The sequence below is a fragment of the Triticum aestivum genome, chromosome 4B, assembly GCF_018294505.1.
Source record: "Triticum aestivum cultivar Chinese Spring chromosome 4B, IWGSC CS RefSeq v2.1, whole genome shotgun sequence".
Lineage (NCBI taxonomy): Eukaryota > Viridiplantae > Streptophyta > Magnoliopsida > Poales > Poaceae > Triticum > Triticum aestivum.
The window spans coordinates 174845126-174869774 of NC_057804.1; the positions used below are offsets into that span (position 1 = coordinate 174845126).

At 44.4% G+C, this 24649-nt stretch overlaps 1 protein-coding gene across 4 annotated transcripts; it reads left to right on the forward strand.

Moving 5' to 3' along the window:
• Positions 1–1137: 1137 nt before the first annotated feature.
• LOC123091654 (protein ZINC INDUCED FACILITATOR-LIKE 1) lies at positions 1138–11427 on the forward strand. 4 transcript variants are annotated; one of them, XM_044513240.1, is made up of 19 exons: positions 1138–1403; positions 2150–2193; positions 2935–3102; positions 4656–4696; positions 4884–4944; positions 5075–5177; positions 5305–5407; positions 5479–5532; positions 5619–5681; positions 5752–5801; positions 5872–5947; positions 6475–6675; positions 7635–7722; positions 9927–10012; positions 10100–10207; positions 10456–10500; positions 10585–10673; positions 10835–10878; positions 10998–11427. In XM_044513240.1, the coding sequence occupies exons 1-19, from the start codon at positions 1210–1212 to the stop codon at positions 11099–11101; spliced, it is 1722 nt and encodes a 573-aa protein (XP_044369175.1). In that variant the 5' UTR covers positions 1138–1209; the 3' UTR covers positions 11102–11427. The 4 variants fall into 4 exon arrangements, with proteins under 4 accessions (XP_044369175.1, XP_044369171.1, XP_044369174.1 ...); XM_044513236.1 differs by lacking the exons at positions 2150–2193; positions 2935–3102 and having other exon boundaries at positions 1139–1399; XM_044513238.1 differs by lacking the exons at positions 1138–1403; positions 2150–2193 and having other exon boundaries at positions 2685–3102.
• Positions 11428–24649: the final 13222 nt, after the last annotated feature.

The window sequence follows — 24649 nt, forward strand, 5'->3', positions numbered from 1 at the left end:
GAACATCAGCTTTAAACACTTCTCCCAGCCAATCATCCATATCTTCCCCAAAATTATCATACCTCATATCCATTGGCATGGATGAAATCATCGATGTGGATGTCACTTCACCAGGGTCGAAGATAAAAATAAGCATAGGATACCAACTGTGCCATCCAAATTCCCTTGCTTGTCTTCCATTTTGTTCACTGTCAATGTCCCTGGACAGCAGAGTATTATGCTGACAAATACTTATATCCTGAAACTCACCTCCCGTGCATCCTATGATCATCACCACCTTAGATTCCACCCTTAAATGAGGAATAGTCTTCACCAAACTCATAAAACTGCTACAATTTTTATCAATCACTTTGTCTTCAACAGAGAATTGCTGAATCTGTTCAGCTGATACTTCTTGATCGAAGACAACCATCGATACAGGAGGCGCAGAGTACACATGAACAACAAAACCGCGGCCCTCCACAGATTGTTCCTTACCAACAACTTCCAGATCGCGGGAATGAAAGAAAGCTGCCGCTCGAGCCCTCATAACTTGTAAGCATCGCCCCGGGTCGCGCGAGCTGCGGACCAAATGCAACGCCCGCGTCCTTAGCTGATGTAGGACCATCGAATCCAATCCAAGGCTCCCAGGCACCATTCGTGTGGAACCAAGAAGGTCACTGGGTCTCCATGATGTTTGGTGCGGAGGTGTTTGCTTCACCACGACAGAGTACGTATAATGTAAGCTGACGTATATTACGTGTCCGTTGTGTGGTATGTAGTCACGTGGCCTATTGCATTGGGCTATGAACGATGATACCGATTCGCGTGCATGTTTTGATTCGCGTTCTTCCTTTGAGAGAGAGAGAGAGAGACAGTTGAGCGTACATGCACTGTATGTGTTTACGGTGTTCCATTCCAAAAGGAGACGTGGCCGTGCTCCCTCCCTCGCATGTTTGGTTTGGTTTGGTTTATTTATACATTGGCGGATCCCGATTTTGTTTCCCTGTTGGCCGTGACGGATCTGGTCGGCATGGGCAATTGAAACTTGATCGCCACGGAAGCACAGCGAAATCAATTCTCACCCGTCTCAAGCACGTGCGGCTTCATAGGGATCATTGTTGGGTTCGCATCACTACATATAGCCTAGCCCCAACAACCTCCCTTCCCCACCCCTCCCTCCCTCCCTTCCCTTCCCTAGTTCAGACTTCAGAGACCGCAGCCGTAAATATGGCGGAGCAAGACCGCAATGGGCGGGCGGCGGCGGCAGAGTCGTCGGTGCCGTTGCTGGAGAAGAAGGCGGACGGCGTGCTGTACGTGGAGGGCTGCCCCGGGTGCGCGGTGGACCGGCGGAAGGCGGCCAACCCGGGCATCCCCTACGGCACCTTCATCTACGTCTGGACCGTCACCCTCTGCACCGGTCAGTACACCACCACCCTTCATCCCCGATCTCCGTCCTGATTTGGTCATCAATCAACTGGTTGCGCAAATGCATCAACGCTTGGTTGACTGCTTGATTTGATTGATTTAATTCTGCGTGCGCGCTAGCTGGGCTGCATCCACGATTCAACACAAGCCAGTAATAAAAATAGGAAAAAGGACAGAGTTGCCTAGGGAAGAAAAATAATAATCAGAACATAGTGTGCTCTACTAATTTAGCAACCCAGCTAAGATGTACAGATAAATTACAGCTGATTAGCTCACTAGTTGACTGGAGTAGAGAGAATGTATCATACTTTAACCAGGTTGTCGCATGTACCAACAATTAACCGAATTGGAATGTTTTAACCAAGAGAAATCAGGGTGAAGCACCACGGCTGCTGGTTGAACCGATAAAAAATTGGGTCACCCCAGTACGAAATTGGGACCATGTAAACAAGATTCAGTTGGACTACTATATAATCATAGATGTCAATTCAAGTAGGTACACAACACCTAACAAGCCCATGGATCGAATTAAATGGCTAGCTGGCCAGGGCTTACACACCAAACAATTAATTAAAAAACATTTTTATATCATGGGACATTTTTACGCCATCTTTCCCCCTTGAAGGCAAGAGTAAAAAAGAGAGGGTGAAATGTAGTATCAGGGGCTGTATGCATGATTTGGTTGCATTAGTTGTTGAGGAGCATAATTTGATGGGGCAACTGGTCACCGTCATACTACGAGGGAGGGAGCAGTACCAATGATCTGTCTGTCCTGTGTGGAGAAAGGCGCAAGTAGACAAAACACGCACGCACTTGCACTGTCCCAATCACATGATCCCGTCCGACTAGCACAGTACTACTACACAAGATTTATTTTTCCGATTGATTGAATCCGCTGTTTCTGGACGACAACGTGCACGTCTTGGGCCACGAGATCCACGAGTTTTTCTTTTTCTTTTCTTTGGGGGAGTTGCTCGTTGTTTTTTTGAGGCTGGCAAGGGAGGGGAGGGAGTTCCACGAGTTGGATTTCTCATCCTCTCCGTCTCCGGTCTCTGTAGTAGTACCTCCAGTTTTTCTTTCTTCCAAATCCAAGCAACCCCTTTGCCTTAATAATTGTGCAACGGAAATTCTAGTCCCTCCACTTGTTGTCATCTCTGACGTCAGGGAGGGAGGGAGGGGACGCGAGGATGCGACACCGAAACGGACCTGCCTGCCTGCTTGGACCGGGGCGCCTCACTTCCCCTTCCTTCCTTCCTTCCTTGGCTTTCTTTTCTTTCTCTATATCTATTCGCGCTCGCGCGTGTGGCAAGCAAATTAAAGCCGGAATGCCATTGCCACGCCACGGACGGCACCCGCTGCGTGCCCGATTTCGCTTTGCCGTTTCTCCATTCGGTCGGGTCTCCCCCAGCCGGGGAAAGGCGGCGGCGGCATTGCGCTGATTGGCCTCGCTTCCCAATCCCAGCTCCTTTTATCTATCTATCTATTCTGAGGTGAGGGGTGGGGAGGAGGGGATTGGCTGCCTGCAAGCAATGGCGGCCAATGAGGAGGAGGAGGGGACTTCGCCGCTGCTGATCAAGGCGGAGCGCCGGCACCACCCGGGCTGCCCGGGCTGCGACCACGACCGGAGGAAGGAGCTCCGCACCGGGCTACCTTACAAGGAATTCTCCTACGTCTGGATGATCTGTCTTACCACCGGTACGCCCGCCCTCCTTTGGGCCCCTCAAACCTCATCCCCCAAGCCAGATTCTTCTTCTGTAATAAACAAACAAAAATGAAATCAGCGGAATTTTCTTCTTCGATGAGGTCACTGTTGTGCAGTACCAGGAGGCAGGAGCATTTAATCGGTCCTATCGTTTTTTTTTGGTCACTCCCGCATATCGCACCGACTGCTACCCATGTCCCAGGCCTTCCAGATCATTGCTATGCTATCGGGTGGCACTTCACACACAAGACTTTTAACGATCATGTCCTACCTGTTCCCCACATGTCCACATCCGTAATCATGAATAGAGCCGTATGAGGAGGGATGAATTTTTGTTGAACTACTACTAGCCATCTAACTAGCGAATATTATCTTGAAAAAAAAGTAAGCACGACATGGTTGAAGTCTAGGGAGTACTTATATTTCAAATGAAGCTACTACTTCATTTTTTTTCTTAATTGGAATTGAAAATGGCTCTATAAATATTGGTTATCTTCTGTCCTTCAAACTTAATCTCCCAAGATAAATTCTAAGACAACGGGGTTTGCTGAAGTCACACAAGTCTGTAAGAATTTTGTTCCTCAAAAAGGTCTGCACCGTGAACATGAATTTGTGCCTGCTCCTATGCATCATACTGTCATAGCAGCAGCAGTCTGAATTCAACCGCTTCAACTCAAAATAAGTCTACCTAGCTCACTTGGTTGGGGAAGTGGATGTATAATACCACCACCTAGGTTCAAGTCCTTGTGGACACGCGTCTTGTTTCCTATTTGTGCTGCTGGAGCCTCCCTAAAACCACCTGAACTTATGGGCTAATTTATTTGTGGTGCAAATTTTGTTGTTCGATTACAAAAGCACCCAACCTCATGGGCTAGTTGTTTCACTGCTTGTGTTTTTCATTACTAGCATTTCGTGCTACCCTTTTTTTTTGCAAATGAAAAGCTTTCACTAATTAAGTGGGATCATTACAGCCAGCCTTACATAAAATGTCTATCTCTCCCGGAGTACTACGCAGCCAGACTGCTGTTCGCTGCCCCGCCTGCCCCATGTGAGCTAGAGCATGGGCTACCTGAACTCATGTTCTGAAAGTGAATAGATTTTTGTATGAAGCTGGACTATGTAGATTCAGTTTACGTGAGTATTTATTTGTGAAAATTTGCATCACTAAATTTCCTGGGTCAAACAATCATTGTTTACGTAACCTGAGATTACCCATGTTTTTTAGATCACTGTAATTGAGCAGCAGTTCAGGCATAATCTTTTTTTAGTACTCCTGCTCTTGCCTATGTGAGTTTGTTCTTGAGAAGGTTTGGAGAAATTTAATTGAGTAATATGAAATGTCTATGAAGTGGCTCCAAGTTACCATTGTAACCCAATAAATATTTACATCAGCACTTCTGGATCTACAAAATTATCAAAACATGAACGAAGATTGTTATTAATGTTGCCATGTACCCCGTATTGTTGCAAAATTGTTCTTTTTTCATGAACATTTTCCATTTCATAATGAAATTGTTCTAACATTTCATCTGATCTTTCCGTCCAGCTTTACCAATATCGTCACTGTTCCCCTTCTTGTATTTCATGGTATGTATATCGGTTTCTCTTTTTTTCTAATTATTCAGGACGTGTAGTTAGATACTTATATGAACAAAATATATATGTTTTTTTTATATTCCAATCTTCGTCAGTTATCTGTTCATATCTGTGCATACGTCTATCTCTGAAGTATCTGTTGGTAATAAGTCTAAATATTATCTCCCTCTCTTTACAGATAAGAGACTTGCATGTTGCAAAAAGAACAGAAGATATTGGGTTCTATGCTGGGTTTGTAGGTGAGTTTCTTATTAAATTTTGATTTGAAACTGAGATGGTTGAGTACTTTGAGTTTGATGCTTATACCAATGGTGAACACTTTGTGATTGTCTGATGTGATTTTTTTTCTGTATTTACTGGATTTTTTAGGTGCTTCTTTTATGTTTGGTAGATGTTTGACTTCAACTCTTTGGGGAATAGCAGCAGATCGTATTGGGAGGAAGCCTGTTGTTGTGTTTGGCATTCTCTCTGTGTTAGTAACAATTTGCCTCTTCTTTACATAACACCCATGCATATTAGAGTGTGGCTGTACTTACTACTGTATTTCAACCTCTTCTATTTTGTCAGGTGACTCAACTTAACTCACGTTAATTTCACAGGGTGATATTTAATACTTTGTTTGGGCTTAGCGTCACCTATTGGATGGCAATAGCTACAAGGTTTCTCCTTGGCGCTTTAAATGGCTTACTTGGACCAATGAAGGTATGGCGAACTTGAAAGCTTATTTTTGTTAGATTGTGTATACCTGATGAATTTGTCCCTGACTTTTGCAGGCTTATGCTATTGAAGTTTGCCGACCTGAACATGAACCTCTAGCACTATCACTTGTAAGATAAAACACGCCTACCGATACACTATTAATTTCTCCTATTTAAGTGATTTTAATTTTTACATCACTTTCATGTGATTTTAGGTCAGCACGGCATGGGGAATAGGTCTCATCATTGGTCCTGCTCTTGGAGGCTACCTTGCACTGGTATGAAAGAGATTTCTCTTAACAACTTTATGCTAGTCGGCCTATGCTAACCTTGTTCCTTCTATGGCAGCCTGCAGAGAAATACCCAAATATATTTTCACCTGACTCATTATTTGGAAGGTATGTGTATCCAAATAGAGTATCCTAGATAACTATTACATAATACTTACCTTTGATGGAAACTTGCCAGGTTCCCGTACTTCTTACCATGCTTGTGCACATCAGTCTTTGCTGCCATTGTTCTGATAAGCTGCATATGGATGCCGGTATGTGATATTTCAATGGTGTTAGCTTCCTTGATTATGCAGCCAGTCTAATTGCCAGTTCATAATTACATTTTTCTGCCTATATTTTGCTATTTTGTGTGTCCTGTTGGGAACCATATGACGTTGGCATGAACAGAGGCTTCCTAGATCCATAAATATGCCTGGCTGGACCTTAGCACTTCACAACTTTTCTGTGGAATCTTAGAACCAAACATTCCACTTCAGACATACTGTTCAAAGTTCATGTATAATTGATCTTAAAATTAGATAGCTCAAGTATACTGTTCAGAGTTAAATAAACACATGCTTTGGAAGTTTGGATACAGTTTTTTTTTGCACAGCAGAAAATGCCTTTTTTACTTTATTATCTTCCAACTGGCGGCATGAGTAAAAAGAATTAAAATTAAATAGTGGGAAAACGAATTGTGTTTAAATTATTCTGTCCTCGTTGATCGAACGTTTATATTTTTGTTGGAAGAGTTAGTTCTTCCTCCTTCTATTATTAAATATCTCTAAATGCATCTCAGGAGACGTTACACAAGCATAAAGTCAGTGATGATGGAAATCAAAGTGTTGAAGCTTTGGAGGCCCATCTGATTGATCCAAAAGAGGAGGTTGGACAAAGTAATAGTTCGAATACCAAGAAGAGCTTATTCAAGAATTGGCCATTGATGTCATCTATAATTGTTTATTGCGTCTTCTCCTTCCACGATATGGCTTATACAGAGGTATTAATTTTCTATTTGTAGTTACGGCGTTAAGTATTCCAGAAAAAAAGGATGGCTAATTGTACCTAAATACTCTTGCGACGAATGGCAAAAATACTACTCCCTCCGTTCCACAATGTAGCGCATATAGATTTTTCTAGAAGTCAAACTTTATAAACTTTGACCAAGTTTGTAGAGAAAATCATATACATCTAGAATACCAAATACGTGTGCTTAGATACATCAGAACACATACTTTCATATTATATACATTTGGTATTGTAGATATAAATAGTTTTCTCTATAAACTTGGTCAAAGTTTATAAAGTTTGACTTTGTAGAAAATCTATATGCGCTACATTATGGAACGGAGCGAGTAGTTATTAGTGGTAGGAATAGTGAACCCGCTTATTCATAGATCAGAATAGACCTGTTGATCTGGGAAGGTGCTCGCTATGGTATACCCGATGTATGGGCAGTTTCTAGAACTGTGAATATCAATTTTTAGCACTTGCCTAAGCTCTAGAACCATTTTGTTTGACATAAAAAGTAATTTGTCGCGCAAAAAAAGATTTTACTCCCTCTGTCCCATAATATAAGAACATTTTTGACACTACACCTAGTGCCAAAAACGTTCTTATATTGTGGGACGGAGGGAGTAGAATCAAGAGTTCTGCTTAGAGTAGAGAATATTTGATACTAGTAATGGTGATCTGGATCAGGAGGTCAGCTTAGACTAGAGAAGGATAACTGGTAAAGGCGACCACTAGAGCAAACTTTGTGGAGAGTTGCTCCAATTCACAAATTGGCTCTACTTGCTGTGCTAACATATGACTTATATTTGTCGTATTTATCATATATTTGGTGACAGACAAGTTTCTATGGATTTCTAGTAGCTAATACAATACATGTTTCCCCGCAAAAAAAAATACAATACATGTTTAACATAAACTTTAACTTGTTTTTTTAATAAACTTCAGGTGTTCTCTCTATGGGCTGAAAGTGACAGGAAGTATGGTGGACTGAGTTTATCATCTGAAGATGTAGGTCAAACACTTGCAATTACAGGTACCTTTCTGCATGTGCTTTTGTCAGTGTTACTTTTTTTGGAACCGGGGGGGGGGGGGGGGGGGGCACAAAATGATCAGGAACTGACAAATTGTAGACTCGAAAACCCAAGTTTGAATATGGTAGAACCCAGGGTCCTACTGGTCTTGCTCCTTAGGTTGTAGGGGAAGATCGGGGGCTGAGAGGGGCGAGGGCGCGGCGGCTGGCACATAGGCACCGTCGCTATGAGGAGGGAGGGAGGCGGCGGCTGAGAGAGGAAGGCGGCTAGGGTTAGGGTCCGGCTCCTCTGGGAGCCGGTCAATAGAATTCTTCTTATTGCTTAATTCTCAAAATAGTCTTACAGCTAGTATATATAACCATGATGCTAGAAAATAAGATAATTTGTGGGCCAAGCCCCTAACTAAACCTGCCCGGTGGGCCTCCTACGGGCATAAGTCTGCCCGGTCATAACATCTCTCCCCGCCTGCGCAAACAGCTCGTCCTCGAGCTGAAACTCTGGATAGTGTTGGCGGAACTCCTCGCGCTGCTCCCAAGTGGCGTCCTCCGCCGGAAGTCCAGCCCACTGAATCAGCACGTACCACACTCCTCGACGTAGCTGGGCCTGCAAGACCTTCTCCGGTCCAGGAAGAAGACGCCCATCGGCGGTCGGAGGAAGCGCGGGAGGAGCCGCGGGTGGCTCTCCCTGGAAGGGCTTGAGCAGCCCCACATGGAAGACGTCGTGGATGCGAGCACCCGCCGGAAGCTGAAGGCGGTAAGCCACCTTCACAATGCGCTCCAGGACAGCAAAGGGCCCGGCATAGCGAGGACCCAGCTTCTTCTTCGCGCGTGGGTCTAGTGACTGCGTAGAGCGGTGAAGAAGACGCAACCACACCCAATCGCCCGCCGCGAACTCCGCCTCTCGATGATGACCGTCGTAGTAGTGCTTGGCCAACTGTTGGCCCTGAAGGAGGCGTTGCCGGACCTCCGCTAGCATCTCGTTCTCGTCGCGGCTCCGCAGAAGGTCCTCGGCCGCCTCGGTCTGAGCCGTGGTCGGATCAACCGGAAGAATCGCCAGAGGCGGGCGGCCGTAGACCACCTCAAAAGGCGTGGCGCGTAGGGCGGAGTGATAGGAGGTGTTGTAGCAGTACTCCGCCCACGAGAGCCAGTCCACCCATGCACGAGGACTATCACCTGTGACACAACGCAAATACATGGCAATCACCTTGTTGACGACCTCGGACTGGCCATCCGTCTGGGGGTGGAAGGCCGTGCTTAGGCGTAGCTTCACGCCTGCCATCCGGAAGAGGTCGCGCCACACATGCCCCGTGAACACGGGGTCCCGATCGCTGACGATCGAAGAGGGAAACCCGTGGAGGCGGACGATCCCGTCGAAGAAGGCCCGGGCCACGGACGCCGCCGTGTAGGGATAACCGAGCGCGATGAAGTGAGCATACTTGGAGAAGCGGTCGACCACCGTGAGAATGACCGATTTGCCGCCCACCTTGGGGAGGCCCTCGATGAAGTCCATGGAGATATCCGCCCAGACCTGAGACGGCACCTCCAAGGGCTGGAGCAGACCAGCCGGCCGTAGCGTCTACCTGTCCTGCTCCTTAGGTTGTAGGGGAAGATCGGGGGGCTGAGAGGGGCGAGGGCGCGGCGGCCGGCGCACAGGCGCCGTCGCGATGAGGAGGGAGGGAGGCGGCGGCTGAGAGAGGAAGGCGGCTAGGGTTAGGGTCCGGCTCCACTGGGAGCCGGGCAATAGAATTCTTCTTATTGCTTAATTCTCAAAATAGTCTTACAGCTAGTATATATAAACCACGATGCTAGAAAATAAGATAACTTGTGGGCCAAGCCCCTAACTAAACCTGCCCGGTGGGCCTCCTACGGGCATAAGTCTGCCCGGTCATAACAGAATACCCCTAATCCTCTGTGTCCAAATATCCCAACAGCTCAAGTAGCCGCCAGATTTTCTAGGCAGGCAGGCAGTATTCCGGACTTTTGATGTTGGCTCCCTTTGTGAAGCACATATCATGTGTTGATTAACTTGAGCTGTTTGGGATTTGTAGACTTGAAAACAATTGTTAGCCATAGCCAACATACCCCAGAAGCTGAATAAACTCTGCCAATTATGTCCTTAATCCACTTCCATTGTTTGCAGTTCTTTCTTACTTTGTACACTAGTATTTGTGATAACAACAGACAGTATTCTACCTTCTCAATTTCAGGTGCCAGTCTTCTTGTGTATCAACTATTTATGTACCCATCCATCATTAAAGTTCTTGGACCTATCAAATCTTCTCAGATCGCAGCTGTGGGTGAAAGCTGCTATCCTCTTGTTTAATTGCTGAAGTCATTCCCTTCTGGCTGCATGTCTGAACTATTGTGATTGACCTTGCAGGTTCTGTGCATACCTATTCTCTTTGCCTACCCCTATATGACGTACCTGTCAGGACCTGGATTATCGATCGTACTGAATATTGCATCAGTCATAAAAAATAATCTTGGTGTAAGTTTTCTTTTATCCCATTTTAGAATCCTTGTTACCTAGTTTGAAGATTGACCTAGTACATAAATCATGGATGAAAACTATGCTGCTTTTTAAAATCAGCAGTAGTGTTTTGCTACCACTTAGGAGTTATAGTTTCCTCTCTTTTTTGCATAAACTGGATCTTTGATACTACCTGTCTGTTGCAGTAACTAAAGTTCAAAAAAAATTAAGTTAATCTTATGTGTTCTCCATGACTATTTTATCAGGTTACTATCATCACAGGCACTTTCATCCTTCAAAACAATGCCGTGGTATGTAACACATAAGTCCATCTCAATGTTAATGTGTTTTATGACAGATCTCGACTGACTGATGAAGATGTAATGTACTAACAGCCTCAGAACCAAAGAGGAGCAGCAAATGGATTAGCCATGACTGGAATGTCCTTTTTCAAGGCAGTTGCCCCTGCAGGTGCCGGCATTGTGTAAGTATATAGTCCGATCCTCGTAGCTTCTTAAAAAATATTTCATGTGTTACAAAGTAAAAATAACTTTAATAGCTCACACAGCTACTTTGGCAACTACAGTATATCTAAATGAAATGCTCTTGAAGCTCAGAAGTTGACACGATTTTTCACAAATGCAGGTTCTCGTGGGCGCAGAAACGCCAGCATGCTTTCTTCTTTCCAGGTAAACTTTGCAATCCTTTTTTGAGGAAATTCCATATTTTATGTCCCGGTTCAGCTAGTTGAGACATCTTGTGAGGTTCTTACTGCTGTATAATTGCTCTCCACATTCCACTGATACAGGTGATCAGATGGTGTTCTTTCTGCTGAACATCATCGAGCTCCTTGGACTTGTCCTCACATTCAGACCCTTCCTGGCCGTGCCAGAGCAGTATGAAAGAAATTAGTCTTTATTATTATAGAATTTTGTGGATTGTTAATGAGACGATGACGACTCATGCGGCCCCGCAGCTGCGAGGAGCTCAAGGGCGCCCTTGCACCAGGATAAGAGGTGATTACCTGTACTTGTGTGTAACATCTATGTTGTAGCAGCATCTCAGAGTGGAAGGTGGTGCATATATACATGTTTGTCTGGTATATAGATGGTGGTGGCCAGTTAAGTTGGTTGTTTGCCATTAGTTAGGTAGCAACATTTGTAAAACTACTGTACAATGCAAGAGACTGTACTAGCTGGGAAGAAATAATCTGGTGGAAATTTAGTGGCATCGGCATAGTTATTGCCCTGTCTTTGCGGTAGGCATGCAAATTTGAAATCTTGTGGGTACCGTCCGACCCTCTTTAGTTCAACTAAATGAACTAAATTTTCAGAACTATTGACTGTATCCTGAGATAATGTGGATAAACACTGCACTTCAAGAATATGATAGTGTGAATACTTCGATTACTCCCTCTCTCTCAGTTTACAGGGCGTGCGCGTATTCCTAGGTCGTCTATTTGACCAACCTAATACAAGTCATATATTACAAAAAATATATCAATATAAAATTCAGATGTTCTATTTTCAAACCGTATAATTTTTGTGTTATATAGTTTATATTAGGGTGATAAAATTGACAACCTAGGTATACACGCAGGACTTGTAAACTGAGAGGGAGGAAGTAGATTTATTTATGGTACACGACACTATTTATATGAGTGGATGAAATGATGACGACAAGTAATAAACAAATTAAAAGATGTCCATGTGGACGACTTCTGTATAGTGGTGGGTTCAACAGCTGGATGAAGCAATATACGTACCATATTATATTGCTCCATCGCGGTTCGGAGTGAAACTTTATGTCCACGGGGTTGGCCATAAATATGTACGAAGTTTAGGCTATATCTGGCAATCCTTTGCTCCTCATGGAGCGGAGCGCACGGCTCCTCAAATTTATACTGTATGCCGCTCTGCTCCGCAGGGGAGTTACGAAGTGGAGGGATTCCGAACGCGGCCTTAGTTTATTGATGAAGTCTGAAGCCTCAGATCTGGCTAAGTAGATAGGTAGGATTTTAGTTCTCGCAGAGGCGATGTTTGAAGGGATGGCGGCGCTTCTTCTTCGAGTCAGTTTTCCGGACTTCGATCCTCCTCAAGTTCGTCCGTTGGGATGGATTAGACTAAGCTCCGGCATAGATTTCTGCCAGCTCCTCGGGGTGGCAAGGTTAGGGTTGCTCGTCGTGCGTACGCAACTGCGATATTTGATGTCAGATTCTTTAGATCTATTCAAGAATTCAACGGCGATGATCGCGGCTCTAGTGTGCTGGTCCTTAGGGGCACGTGCACGAAGATTTCCAGGCTTTCATCTACAAGGTCAAGCCGGCTCCGGTATGAGAGCGGCGACTGGCAGTGGCAATGGTCGCTCGGTGGTCCATGGATCTTGATGTAATTTTTATTATGTTTGAGGTGTTTTGTACTTCGAGTGAATTTTATAATAGATCTGATTTTTCGCAAAAAAAAGAAGTCTGAAGCTTACGCACATATTGCCCGTCAGCTTTTTTATTTTTTGAAAAGAAAAATAACCCCCGGCCTCTGCACTAAAATGATGCATGCAACCATTTATTTAACGAAAGTATGAATACAAAATCTGAGATCTAGCATTGGCTTACAAAAGTAGCCAAAGCAAAGTAAATAGAATAGAAAATGCCACATCCGCCGAAAAATAGGCTACGATGACTAAACACCTAGTTTATTATTAGTTCGCCATCCAAATCAGTTGAAGATAACCCGTGCTACCTTCTTCCAGCGGTTGCACCCAGTAACCAAAAGCAACCTGAAGCCCGCATGAGTGAGTAACGACCACATACGGATCCATGCGGTAGCTCTGTATATAACTTGCAAAAAGTTGATAATTTTTTTTTCTGTTAAAGATCATATCATTTATGCAGTTTCATATAGTCCAAAATAGTGCGCATATCCCTATCCGAATATGTCTCGCAATATTTGGTTCCACTCTGTTTAGCCACGTCCCAAATAACGTGTTGATGCTAGTCGAAGGACTAACATTGAAGGCTATATGAATCGTACGTCAAAGCAGTTTGGCAAGCAGACAATCGAGAAAGAGATGTTGTATATTTTTGTCCTGATCGCAAAAGCAACATCGCGAACTACCCACCCATCTTGGCTTTAACAAGTTATTAGTCAAAAACACTTCCTTGTGAACAAATCACATGAAATTTTAATTCTAAGCGGAACTATAATTTTCTAGATATAAAGTGATCTCGAGATTGGCCCAGAGTCAATTAGATCCAAGTACATAGATTTCACCGTGAAACAACTGATCATAGATAATTTCCAATGAATGGCATCTGGTTGATCTGAAAGTTGAACATCCATCGCACCCCACCAAACACCTCCTGAATTGGATATTACGAGGGATCATTTATAATACTGTAGTGACATAATCTTTCTTACGTCTGTAATATTAGCCGCTAGCTACCTGTACGTGGTGATCATTAATGAAACAAAGCGCAGGCACGTCAGCCATGCCATCCAACTAAGCTAGCAGGGTTGGCACTGCATGCATACGCATCAGGCAATGAAACTCTAGTCTAGATTCGTCCATTATAAGCATGCATGGTAAGCTAGCTAGCTACACTTGGAGGCCTGCTCCGGTGCTCCCCCCTAACCTAATTTTGGAGGGGTATTTTTGTTCCCGTGAATTTGTTTTTTTCCTGGCCCGCCGCAGCCCAGATCCAAGCCCTGTCTAGCCCTGTATAACCCAGACTGTATACGTACAGTACACTGGTCCGAAAAAAAAACATCACACGACCCCACGTCCACGTAAGACCTGCCGAATCCAATCATTCACGCGAGCAGCTCCATCAATCTCGCGAGCATTGACGCAGCTCCATAAGTCACGTAGTAGATCTCCACCGGCCGTCGGCTATCTCGTCGCCGGCGATCTCGTCGGACAGCGGGCGCGACAACGTCGTGAATCTCCAACGATTGCGCACAGGTACCGCATCCCGCGTCCCCCCTCTAGTCTCGCTCGCGGCAACATCGAACGAACTGCCGCCGCGCCAGTGGCAGTGGTTAACCTAGCGGAGCGGGTAACCTAGCTACCCGGCGGCGCATGCGATCGTGGATCTTGTTCCGGTAGTGCTGCTCCTCGTGATCTGGGTTCACGTAGCGTCGGTTGCCGTCGGTTGTGTGCACCATGTGGATCGTTAATTGATGTGGCGGCTAACCTAGGTATCCGGCGGCAGAGGTAATCACAGATCTAGCTAGGTTTTGAGATCGTGCAGTTCCTCGCGATTGAAAGTGATCTCGACGGGTGCCGTGGCCATCTTCCTTACTAAGTTTGGCAGATCTGAACGGCCTCGGTTGTGGTTGTTTACATAACATCCGTGATCATGTGCTATGTGTTTTATATTTCATCATTGATAATGTTTGCACATGTGGTGATACATATTATTGGTTGTAGGAAATGGCAGACGAGGAGTTAACTGATATCATGGTAGACATGGAGTTTGGAGAACTGATGAAAGACTGGATAGAAGATTGGTCAAATGATGAAAATTCCGATCGTCAAGATCGGTCAGAGAATGGGAACGAATGGGACGATCTTAATGTGCGTGGCATTGTCATGTTGTAATTTTTTGGTGGCATCTGACAACATTTAATCTTTGTGCTGAAAATTTATAGATGGATGAGCTTGATGATGATCAGGAAAACAACTCGGAGCTCTCGAATGAAGATTACATTAGTCAGGTACGTAAGTGAAACGTTTTGTTGGCATGCAAATTGAATTTCTTCTGGAACATTATATGATAAGTAATTATGTATTTGTGTTGTATTTTTCAGTTCATTTCCGAATGTCATAATGCGTACGACTATTACGGTGAATCCGACGTGGAGACAGACCTTAACGACGAATCATTAGATGCACCTGGTTCTGGGGAGTCCGAGTCGTCGGTCATCATGAGTGAGGTATGTGTGTAATCAATGTTCTGTGGATGTAAGTAATGTTAACCATACAAAACAGTTTTCATGGCTATGTTTTGATTGTGTAGGTGACAAAAGATGGTGGGGTAATGAATGTCCAAGATACTGCCAGTGCAGATGATAAGAGGGATATGTTCATGCAGATAATGGACATGACTTTTATGACTCACGATGCTGCGTATGATTTCTACAACAGCTATGCTAGAGCTAATGGTTTCAGCATTAGGAAGAATAAGGTCAGGTATACCAAAACCGAGGCACATCTTATGCGTTATAGGAAGTTTGTTTGTTCCAGACAAGGGAAACGTGACAGCAAGTTTCTAACCGAGAAAGGGCACAGCCGTCGGCTCAGAGCCGAGACACGCTGCTTTTGCGAAGCACACCTGACTGTCAAGCTTGACCAAAAGCATGGGGTTTGGTATGTTGCAAGTTTTGAGGACAAGCATAGCCATATGTTGGCAGGACCGGACGAGGTACCTTTTCTTTGGTCCCACAGAAAAATCAAAGAGTTTCAGAAGCATGAGATAATGTCCATGGGAGCTGCAGGGATTAGAATTCACGACATGATGGATTGCCTCATCAGCAAACATGTATGGTATGGCGGTGTTGGTTTTACCAGGCGTGAAATATACAACCTTTGTGCCAGGGAGAAGAGGAAGCTGCTTTCAAAAGATGATGCTGCCACAGCCATAGGCATCATGGCCAGTAGGAAACAGAGGGATCCTAGCTTCTTTTTCGAGTACATGCTAGATAAGGAAGGACACTTGAATAGGATGTTCTGGTGTGACTCCCAGTCTCGTCATGACTATGAGGACTTTGGCGACGTGCTTGTATTTGACAGCACGTACAAGATGAACCGCTATGGTATGCCATTCATACCTTTTGTTGGTCTTAACAATCATCGGAAGACCACTGTTTTTGGTTGTGCCATAGTTTTGGACGAGACCGAACAGACATACGTGTGGCTGCTGCAGACTTTTTTGAGGTCCATGTGTCAAAAGATGCCGAAGAGTGTAATCATAGATGCCGACGCTGCGATGATCAAGGCAATTCGCGAAGTCTTGCCAGACGTGTGGCACCGTATATGTACGTGGCATATAGAAAAAAATATGAAGATTCACCTCAGTCCCAAGTCCTTGAAGGAGTTTCGAACCCTTTTGTACTACAGCACGCCCACGTCCACGTTTGAGGAGAGATGGCACGCGTTTACCAAAAGATGGCAGTCGGAAAAAACAGTAACATGGTTGAGATGGATGTATAAGAAGAGGAGACTGTGGGCCGCGGCTTATCTGACAGAGGGGTTTTGGCTTGGCATGAAAAGCAAACAGCGGAGTGAAAGCCTAAACTCATGCCTTCACCTCCACCTAGACGGTGAAATGACCCTGGTGGATATGATTTTGCATTATGAGAACGCCGTTGTACGTATCCGTGAAAACGAGGCGCAAGATGACTGCACGGCCTCACAGAGTTTACCGGTGCCAGTTACTAGCTCGAGGGAACTTGAGATAGCTGCTTCTCACGTCTTCACTCCAGCAAACTTCTATATGTTGCAAGATGATCTTAGAAAAATTGATGGCATGGAGATTGTAGAAATTAAGCTGGGAGACGGATCACAGCAGTACATCGTGGCCTGGAAGAATAACCGGAATAGCCGTTTTTGGGTGGAATGTACAGCAGTAAATTCCGCAGAACCTATACGGTGCAGCTGCAGAAGAATGATTCCAAAGGGTCTACCTTGCAAACACATATTCCACGTACTGAAGTACTTGAACATATCTGAAATACCAAAGTGTTTAGTTCTTGTTCGGTTCACGAAACAAGGAAGGTTGGGACTGCCTGCGAGGCGCACAAGCGATCTGTTGGGATATGGTTGGACTGGGGCAGAGGAAAGAATGAAATATAGCCAGGTCAGTGTGTTAGCTTCAGAAGCTATGCATGCGGCATGCAAACACCCAGCTTTGTGGGATCAGTTACAGGATAGTTTGAAGGCTGTGATAGCTAAGAGTCATGAGTATGATATGCTACAGGAAAATTTGAGCACCAATATAAATGACTTCAGTAAGTGTGCAGTTGAATATGTAGACGATGGTGAAGGCAACATGGTCGCAGTTAAAGATCCTATGAAAGTGTCCAGCAAAGGTGCAACAAAGGTAGATGAGAACCGCCCTGTCTCGAAAAATGGTAGACCACTCTCTTTTGATGAGTTGAAAACCCGGTGCGGCGCTTGCAAATTGCTAGGACACACTAAACGTAGCAAGAAATGCAAACTAAATCAGAAGTAAGTGTTTGTATGCATTCTGGATTATTGAAAAAATTATCATTCATTAACTTATCTTGTCTTCTATGATGTGCAAAACAGTGGAGAAGGAAGAAGTGTAGAACACTTGCTTCAATTTTTTACGAATAAATCGAGTGAACATGGCAGTATATCCTTTTTACATTATGGCATCAATTTTAGTTCGACGTTTAACATCGTGTTTGGATCCTATATATATCTTCTATACCTAAATAGCTAGCCCCCACTACTAGATTTGACTACACATGCGTGCTTCCACATTATCTCAATTATTTACAGCCTTCCGGTCAAAATTGTGTGGCATCAAGGAATCATGCATGTGCTCATAAGTTACTTTTTGCATTAATGTAAATTATGCCACCTCATTAGTCATGCATGTCTTATTTTCCCAACGCATGCATGAATTTTTTGCATTAACCTATCAACTCAAACAACGCCACTTCATCAATCATGTCTTCTATTTGTGGGGATTTTTTTTCTCTTTTATACATCATTTTGCCACACACACTTCTTTTAAGTTTTATCATTTTTAACATGTAAAACTCTTACATTTAATTTCATTGGTTTTAAGCACTAATTTATGGATTGGTTTTAACACGGTTCCCGCAGCAACGCGCGGGGCATCATCTAGTTGTAGCAACTCGATCGACACTTTGTTTAGTGGGAGTGTCAAATTTTTACATCTCTAAATAAACAACAAAATCCGACCTAAATAAATTAGCTATAAATTAGAAAGAATATTGTACATTTCCCCTCCCCACGTCGTAACTGCCATTAAATCACCTAACTTACCACTCCCCGCCACACATTCACCCACCTACCTCGCGCGCCGGTTCGAACTCCCCTTATCCCCACCTACAGTAGATCGAGAAAACCCCCGCCGGTGACCGCTGCAGCCGCCTCCATGAGAAAAGCCTCGGCTGGCAGAGAGCGATGATGAAGCTCGCCGGCGATGACGAGGGGTGGCGCGCCCAGTTGGCGGAGGTGTGCGGCTGGTTCCCCAGCACGGAGATGTTGGTCAACCACGCGCGTGGCCTCGTCAAAGTCCTCACCGACGCCGAGAAGAAGCGCGCCTTCCCCTACGGCTGTGGCGTCCCGCCGGCTCTCCTCCTCGTCTGGGCAATGCGAGAGGCCACGCTGAGCGACTCCCCTGTTCAGCGTGCAAGGTGGTGGATGTACCGCTCCACCACCATGACGTTGCGGCCAGATCCAGCACGCGTCGCGTCGATGGCGGAGCGCATCGACGTGGAGCTCGCTATCCCTGCGCCCGTGAGCCCGGACTACCAGGTCCGCCACGTGCCGAAGCCAGTCCTGCCGTTGGGCTTTGACATCGTGGAGGACGACGTGGACGAGGTACTGCTCATCCCTGATGACCCTGAGGAGGGCGAGGAGGACGCCGTGCAGATGGTAGCGCCGGTTGCCGTCGAGGGTGGCAAAACAATGCCCATCGACGTCGAGCTCCTTCCCCTGCACCCTGACATAGTGAAGGTGGAAGAAGAGGAGGTGGCTCAGGATCATGTGGCGCTGGCGGTGGTCAAGAATAAGGCTTCTCCGTGTGTGGTGCGCCGCTCACGCCGCCTCAAATTTCTGAAGAAGTGAAGATGGGCACAGTTGCTGAAGGAGGATGAAGCTGCTGGTTATCTTAAGTTAGGTATGCTGTTATATGTTTCAGCATATAAGTTAACATTATTTTGGGTTTGATGTTGGTTAGGTATGCTTTTATATGTAAGCATATAAGTAATGCAATCGGTACGGTTTGATCAGGTTCTTTGTGGCTGAAGAACTGAATATCTACTGCTCACCCTAAGTGCCAATTTCGGTTAAATATCTGAATATTGAATATGTATTGTTGCTTTGCTTCAGTGTTGCATGGAAGCTGCTAGATGTTGCTCCTATGTTGCAACAAGACAATGTACTAGTCTGCTACATAAATCAGTAGTGTTGCTAGGTGATGTGCCCATGTGCATCACATACCAAATATAGAACATGCCAAAAGTGCATTGTCTGTGAAATACAGGACATGCCAAAAGTGCATTGTCTGCCAAATATAGAACATGCCAAAAGTGCACTGTCTACCAATCATTATGGCCCCATGTTATTTATGCTGCAATCTCTGTTACACTTTGCCCATAAAATGAATAGCAAATAATTCAGCATCATTTCATCATGTCAATTACAATGATGTCAATAACTTTATGAACAATCTACTTGATAACTATGACAACAATCATAATGGCAAGCAGGCCAAGATACAGAAGACATCCAAATCCTAAAATCCTATCCCTATAGAGCAATATCTCCTTGTGCATCTTAACCATTGCCCTCTTTTCTTTCTCATTCCTTTTAATTTCAGCTTCATATTCTGTAATCTTAGTCTCCAATTTCTTGTTCTTCATGGCAAGATACTTAATGACTGACTTTGCTTTGCTATCCCACTCCCCATCAACCCATTCAACATACTCAGAAGTGATATCATCCTAAATAAATCATGAGCAATTCAAGTCATTTTATAACTGAACTTGTCGCTGCAAGCGTTAAACACTGAACATTTTTGCAGCTTGACCGCAATAGCAGTACTAGTTTGAAGATCATGCTCAGTACACTAACCTCAAACACACATCCCCCAAGTGCGCTGCCAAAATTGTCTGCATCTATGCAGACACGGGCACTAGGAGTTTCCTGATGACCACATAGATGGAGCTTGTCATGGCCACAGGTGATGAATTATGGGCGATAATGCTGGGATGTAAAGAACAACGATAAAGAACTCACCTTTTTGCCACCAAAGTGTAGCACTGAAGAAATCCTAGCCGTGGGTTCTCCCGGCCCGCCGCCGCCCACGAAACCCCCGTCCCCTGTTCCACTAGATCCACCGCCGCTGCCTCCTGTGCCACTGAATCTGGCCCACCTGCTTGCAGGACCCAGGGTTCGACCTAACTTGCGGTCGCCACCGCTCTTCTCGCCGCAGTCGCCGCCGCCCGATGCCCAGCTCGCTGTCATGCTTTCGGCGTCGAGATTTGGAGTCACAAATAGAGAGGGAGGGCTAGGGATTTGGAAAGGGAAACGGGAAAAGGGGAAAGATTGACGTGAACCTGGCAAAATGGGCTGGTGTAGCGCTGCCGGGAAGATAGCCCCGCCTGTGGGCCCCTCACGTGGTTAGATGGGCCGTGCCTGGCATTATGGTGAGTACAGAAAAAGTTAATTATACATATAATAAAAAAATGACAGTTTTGTAAAACAAACTAGAAAAACATGATGCCTGATAACACACGATAGAGCCAACGAGCTGACACGACTAATTTTGATGAGTGTAATATTACATTTTGGCTTGATATATTTACTTATCTACCATGACTACTTTTCATAATAATGTGATGAGGGGGAATTACTGGGAGATTATGCAAGATGATGACATGCAGATAGCTAAGGCAGAATGCTAAGCTTGGTAGAGTTTAAAAAAAGTTAAGATTGTGAAATTTTTAATATGAAACTTACGAGAGCAGTTGAAGAGAAAAATAGAATATTATAAAAAATTGGAGAAGGAGAAAAATATTAAGCAAGAACAGTTGATAAGTGAAGCCGTGAAAAATACAATTATAAAAAATTGGAGAAGGAGAAAAATATTAAGCAAGAACAATTGATAAGTGAAGTCAAAACTTTATTGGTACGACCACATTGTCTTCTCCGAGCGAATTTTATGACCGAATTATCTTGTACGAGCAAATTGTCTGACAGACACATACACATGCATGTGCCCTGTTTATTACATAAAATGATAGAATCCCTAAGATAATCATACCGTAGAAACCTTCGACCGGACTAAATCCAAACCACTAAAACTTCAATCTTTGCATGCCGCATGGATTCTTCAGGCGCGCCTTTTGCTTGCGATTTCGCGAATTTTGTTCTTCACACACTCCATCGTGTTTGAAGGTGACATAATCAACTCTGCGACGAAACGTCTTCTCCTTGCGTCAACGGTGGCCTGCAAAAAATGACATAAATGTTACATGAACCGAAGTTGCTACACCACCATAGTAGCTAGTCTACAAACGAAAATAACAGCATACCTGTGTAAATTTGCGGGTGATTTTGTCCCCATCCCAATGTTCTAGACATTCTGTGACAAAAAGGCCACAAGAGTTACTGGTACATATGCAGACATTAGCGGTGGGCAATACAAAAATGTGTGTTGTTGTTTGATTATGCATGATGTCCTATTAACTCACCCATCCTCTTGCTGGGGTATGTCATACTCCTTGATAGGCCACTTACTTACGTCCGGATATTTCCCTGGTGTAATAAGATTTGCCTGGCGCATATCGTGTGCTATAGCCCTTCGCTATAAAGAGGATAGTGTTAAAGAACAATCATAAACAATATGTAAGAGCAATGGTACAAATCTTGGTTACATTACCAGTGCTTTAACAGTCCTCTCAGTCAGGTCCAGAGGATAGAGCGAATCGAGAACTTGGAATTCTTTCTTGATCATGTGCATGACCACGGTCATCCAGTGGCTATTGTCGATATTCAACGCGATATACGTCTACAGCGCAAAAAACCATTACGTAGCAAAAGAAATACTTGATGAACTATCCTGTAGTGATGAATCACAAACATTACGTACCTTATCACGCATAGTATACTCTTTCGTGACTCTATTAACTGCCCCAGCTTTGGTCAGAGCACTATCCATGTTGCAGCAAGATGGCAATGGATCTTCATTTGCGATAGCACGATCTACAAGGAATTTGGACCTCCACGCTGGACAGAGGTAACGATCATGACCAACACGCAGCTCCAAATGTCCCATATAAGCATCAATAACCTGCATAGAATATCAGCGCATTACATGTTGAGAGTTGAGACATAGATTTTTGAGCATTTTAAAAATAGGACATACAAGTAGTACTTACATCGTCCGACAGCCATCTATGGCCTAGTACCGGTAGAATCCTTTCGGAAGTCAGAGTTATGCCACGGCCTTCACTGTAGTAATTTTTTTTGTTCTTGTTCTTCTCAGTGCTAGTAGCTAACTCGACAAATGAAACAGCAGCATCAATTATTTCCGGCGTCAACTCATCTGCCACAACCTCCGGCACATTATTGTTCGAAAATAGAGCTGCATGAAATAATATGAACGTCAACAATGGTGATCATATGCATTGGTAGTAAATAAAAAAATTAAGAATGTTAGTTACGATACCTCTAGTAGCAGTACTAGTACCAGAGGCTCTCTGACCACGGCTGGTACGCCTGCCGGGCTTGTCAAGTGCGAAGGGAGATTCAAATTTCTTGGGAACGGTCCGCCTCCGCTTATCGGACATAACCTCGTCATCCTTATCGATTGTTGCACCCTTTTTTCCATTCGCCTTAGCCATGAACTTGCTGACAGAAGATGGACAAATATCTATGTCCGATGAAGGTGCTACAGTAGAAGTACCAACCACCCAAGGGTTTTCTGGTGTAGCCCCACTTACATCATTACGCTTAAAAGGTGAAGCTTCCTTGTGTCCATTCAGCTTCGGTGGGGTTTTCTGTTTCGAAAACTAAATCATGTGAACATTTCTGGACGAAAAAAATTAAACGAGAAAAGTATAGACAGAAAGATAAATACATAGTACCTCAGGTACGGTTTTATGGTCGGGAAGCACTATATCAGGCTGCGTCATGTCAATGATCGGGTGTCCATCACTGTCCATGTCTTCCTTGTACACGAATTCCTTCTTTTCATATGGACCATTCTCGAACGAATCCACTTCGTCCGAATCATTCTTCGCGGATGGCACGCCAGCAGCCGGCTTGTACATGACACCTGCTTTGTTCAACTTCTCCAACAACCTCTGCAATAGAAATATAAACTTAGTAATGGTAGCATGGTTTAAAACAGCAAACATACTCTAAACTATAAAGTTTGGGTGTGACACCTCAGCAACTATATCAGGGATTTGCCTCATCTCGGTGTGTATGAAGTCCATGCACCGCTTCGTTACAAGCTCCATCAAATCTTCCGACAATGCGGCTGTCGTCGACTTCTTTGGGTTTCCAGTTGCAGGCTTGGTTTTTGGCTTCATGGTAGGCGCATTATTTGGGATGTCGGGCTCCTGAGCCCTATACTCCTGGGTGATATTATTTTCGATCTATGCGATATTGAAGTACATGTGATGAATAAAAAATAAATAGTATTAAGTTACAAAACATTTAAGAAAGACGAAACACAATGACTTACCCTTACGTTACCACGGTCGTGCCCATTATCAAAGTCGAACCTATCTCTCCTAGTGGCTGCACCTTCTGTCCAGTTCCTCATAAGAGGTTGTATGGACAAGTTGGGATTATAGGCGCATTCGCCTTGGACCGGTTGCACCTTCTCCCAGTACAAGTACTACAAAAAAATATAAGGATTTAGAGTTAGTAAAATACATCACATAAAATTGCAATGATATGATAATTGACATTATGCAACAGGTCTGATATGTGTACCTGCAAGAGAGCCAAATTGCCTTTCGGCCATTGGCGCAGGTGTTTGCCTTTCTTCACTATGCGAAGGCAATCAAGGAGAACACGCATGATGAAGGCATTTCAGTTAATCTTTGAAATACGTTTCACATCGTAGACCAAAGCGTAGTACTGCTTTGGCACAATCTTGCTCGACATGGGAGCAATAATTGTTCCTAACAGGACCAGCACTACTTTGCGAAGGAAATCGTCATCGGTGGCTTTACTTTTAATTATGTCCTCAATGAGATTATCTATCACTATGTTTTCTGATGTCTTACTAAGAAATTGTGGCGGCACCCGCTCCTTCATGTCCTCGCCTTCTTCAGTCAGAATGTCCGAAGCGGACAGTCCTTGGTTCTCGAGGTTAAATATGCACTCAACATCGACCGCACCGAGAGTCACCTCCCCAACCTGCTCTTGTATAATGAATCTGCCCGTGCTGGCCTGAAAATTCTCAATCATATACCTAATCAACAGGGTACGCATTTTAATAGATGGTATCTGTAGCATGCTGCGCAATGATGTATCAGCCACTCTAGCGCGTTGACCACTCGATAGATCTGCAACAAGCTTGCACCATTTCTCCATTGCGCATACTATTTCTCCATTCAGCTTGTCCATCCTGTTGAAAGTAAATATATAACTTCGTGACGTTAGCTAGCACTAAAGCAAAAATAACAATAGTCATGCAAAAATATAAAACTTTCTGGCAGT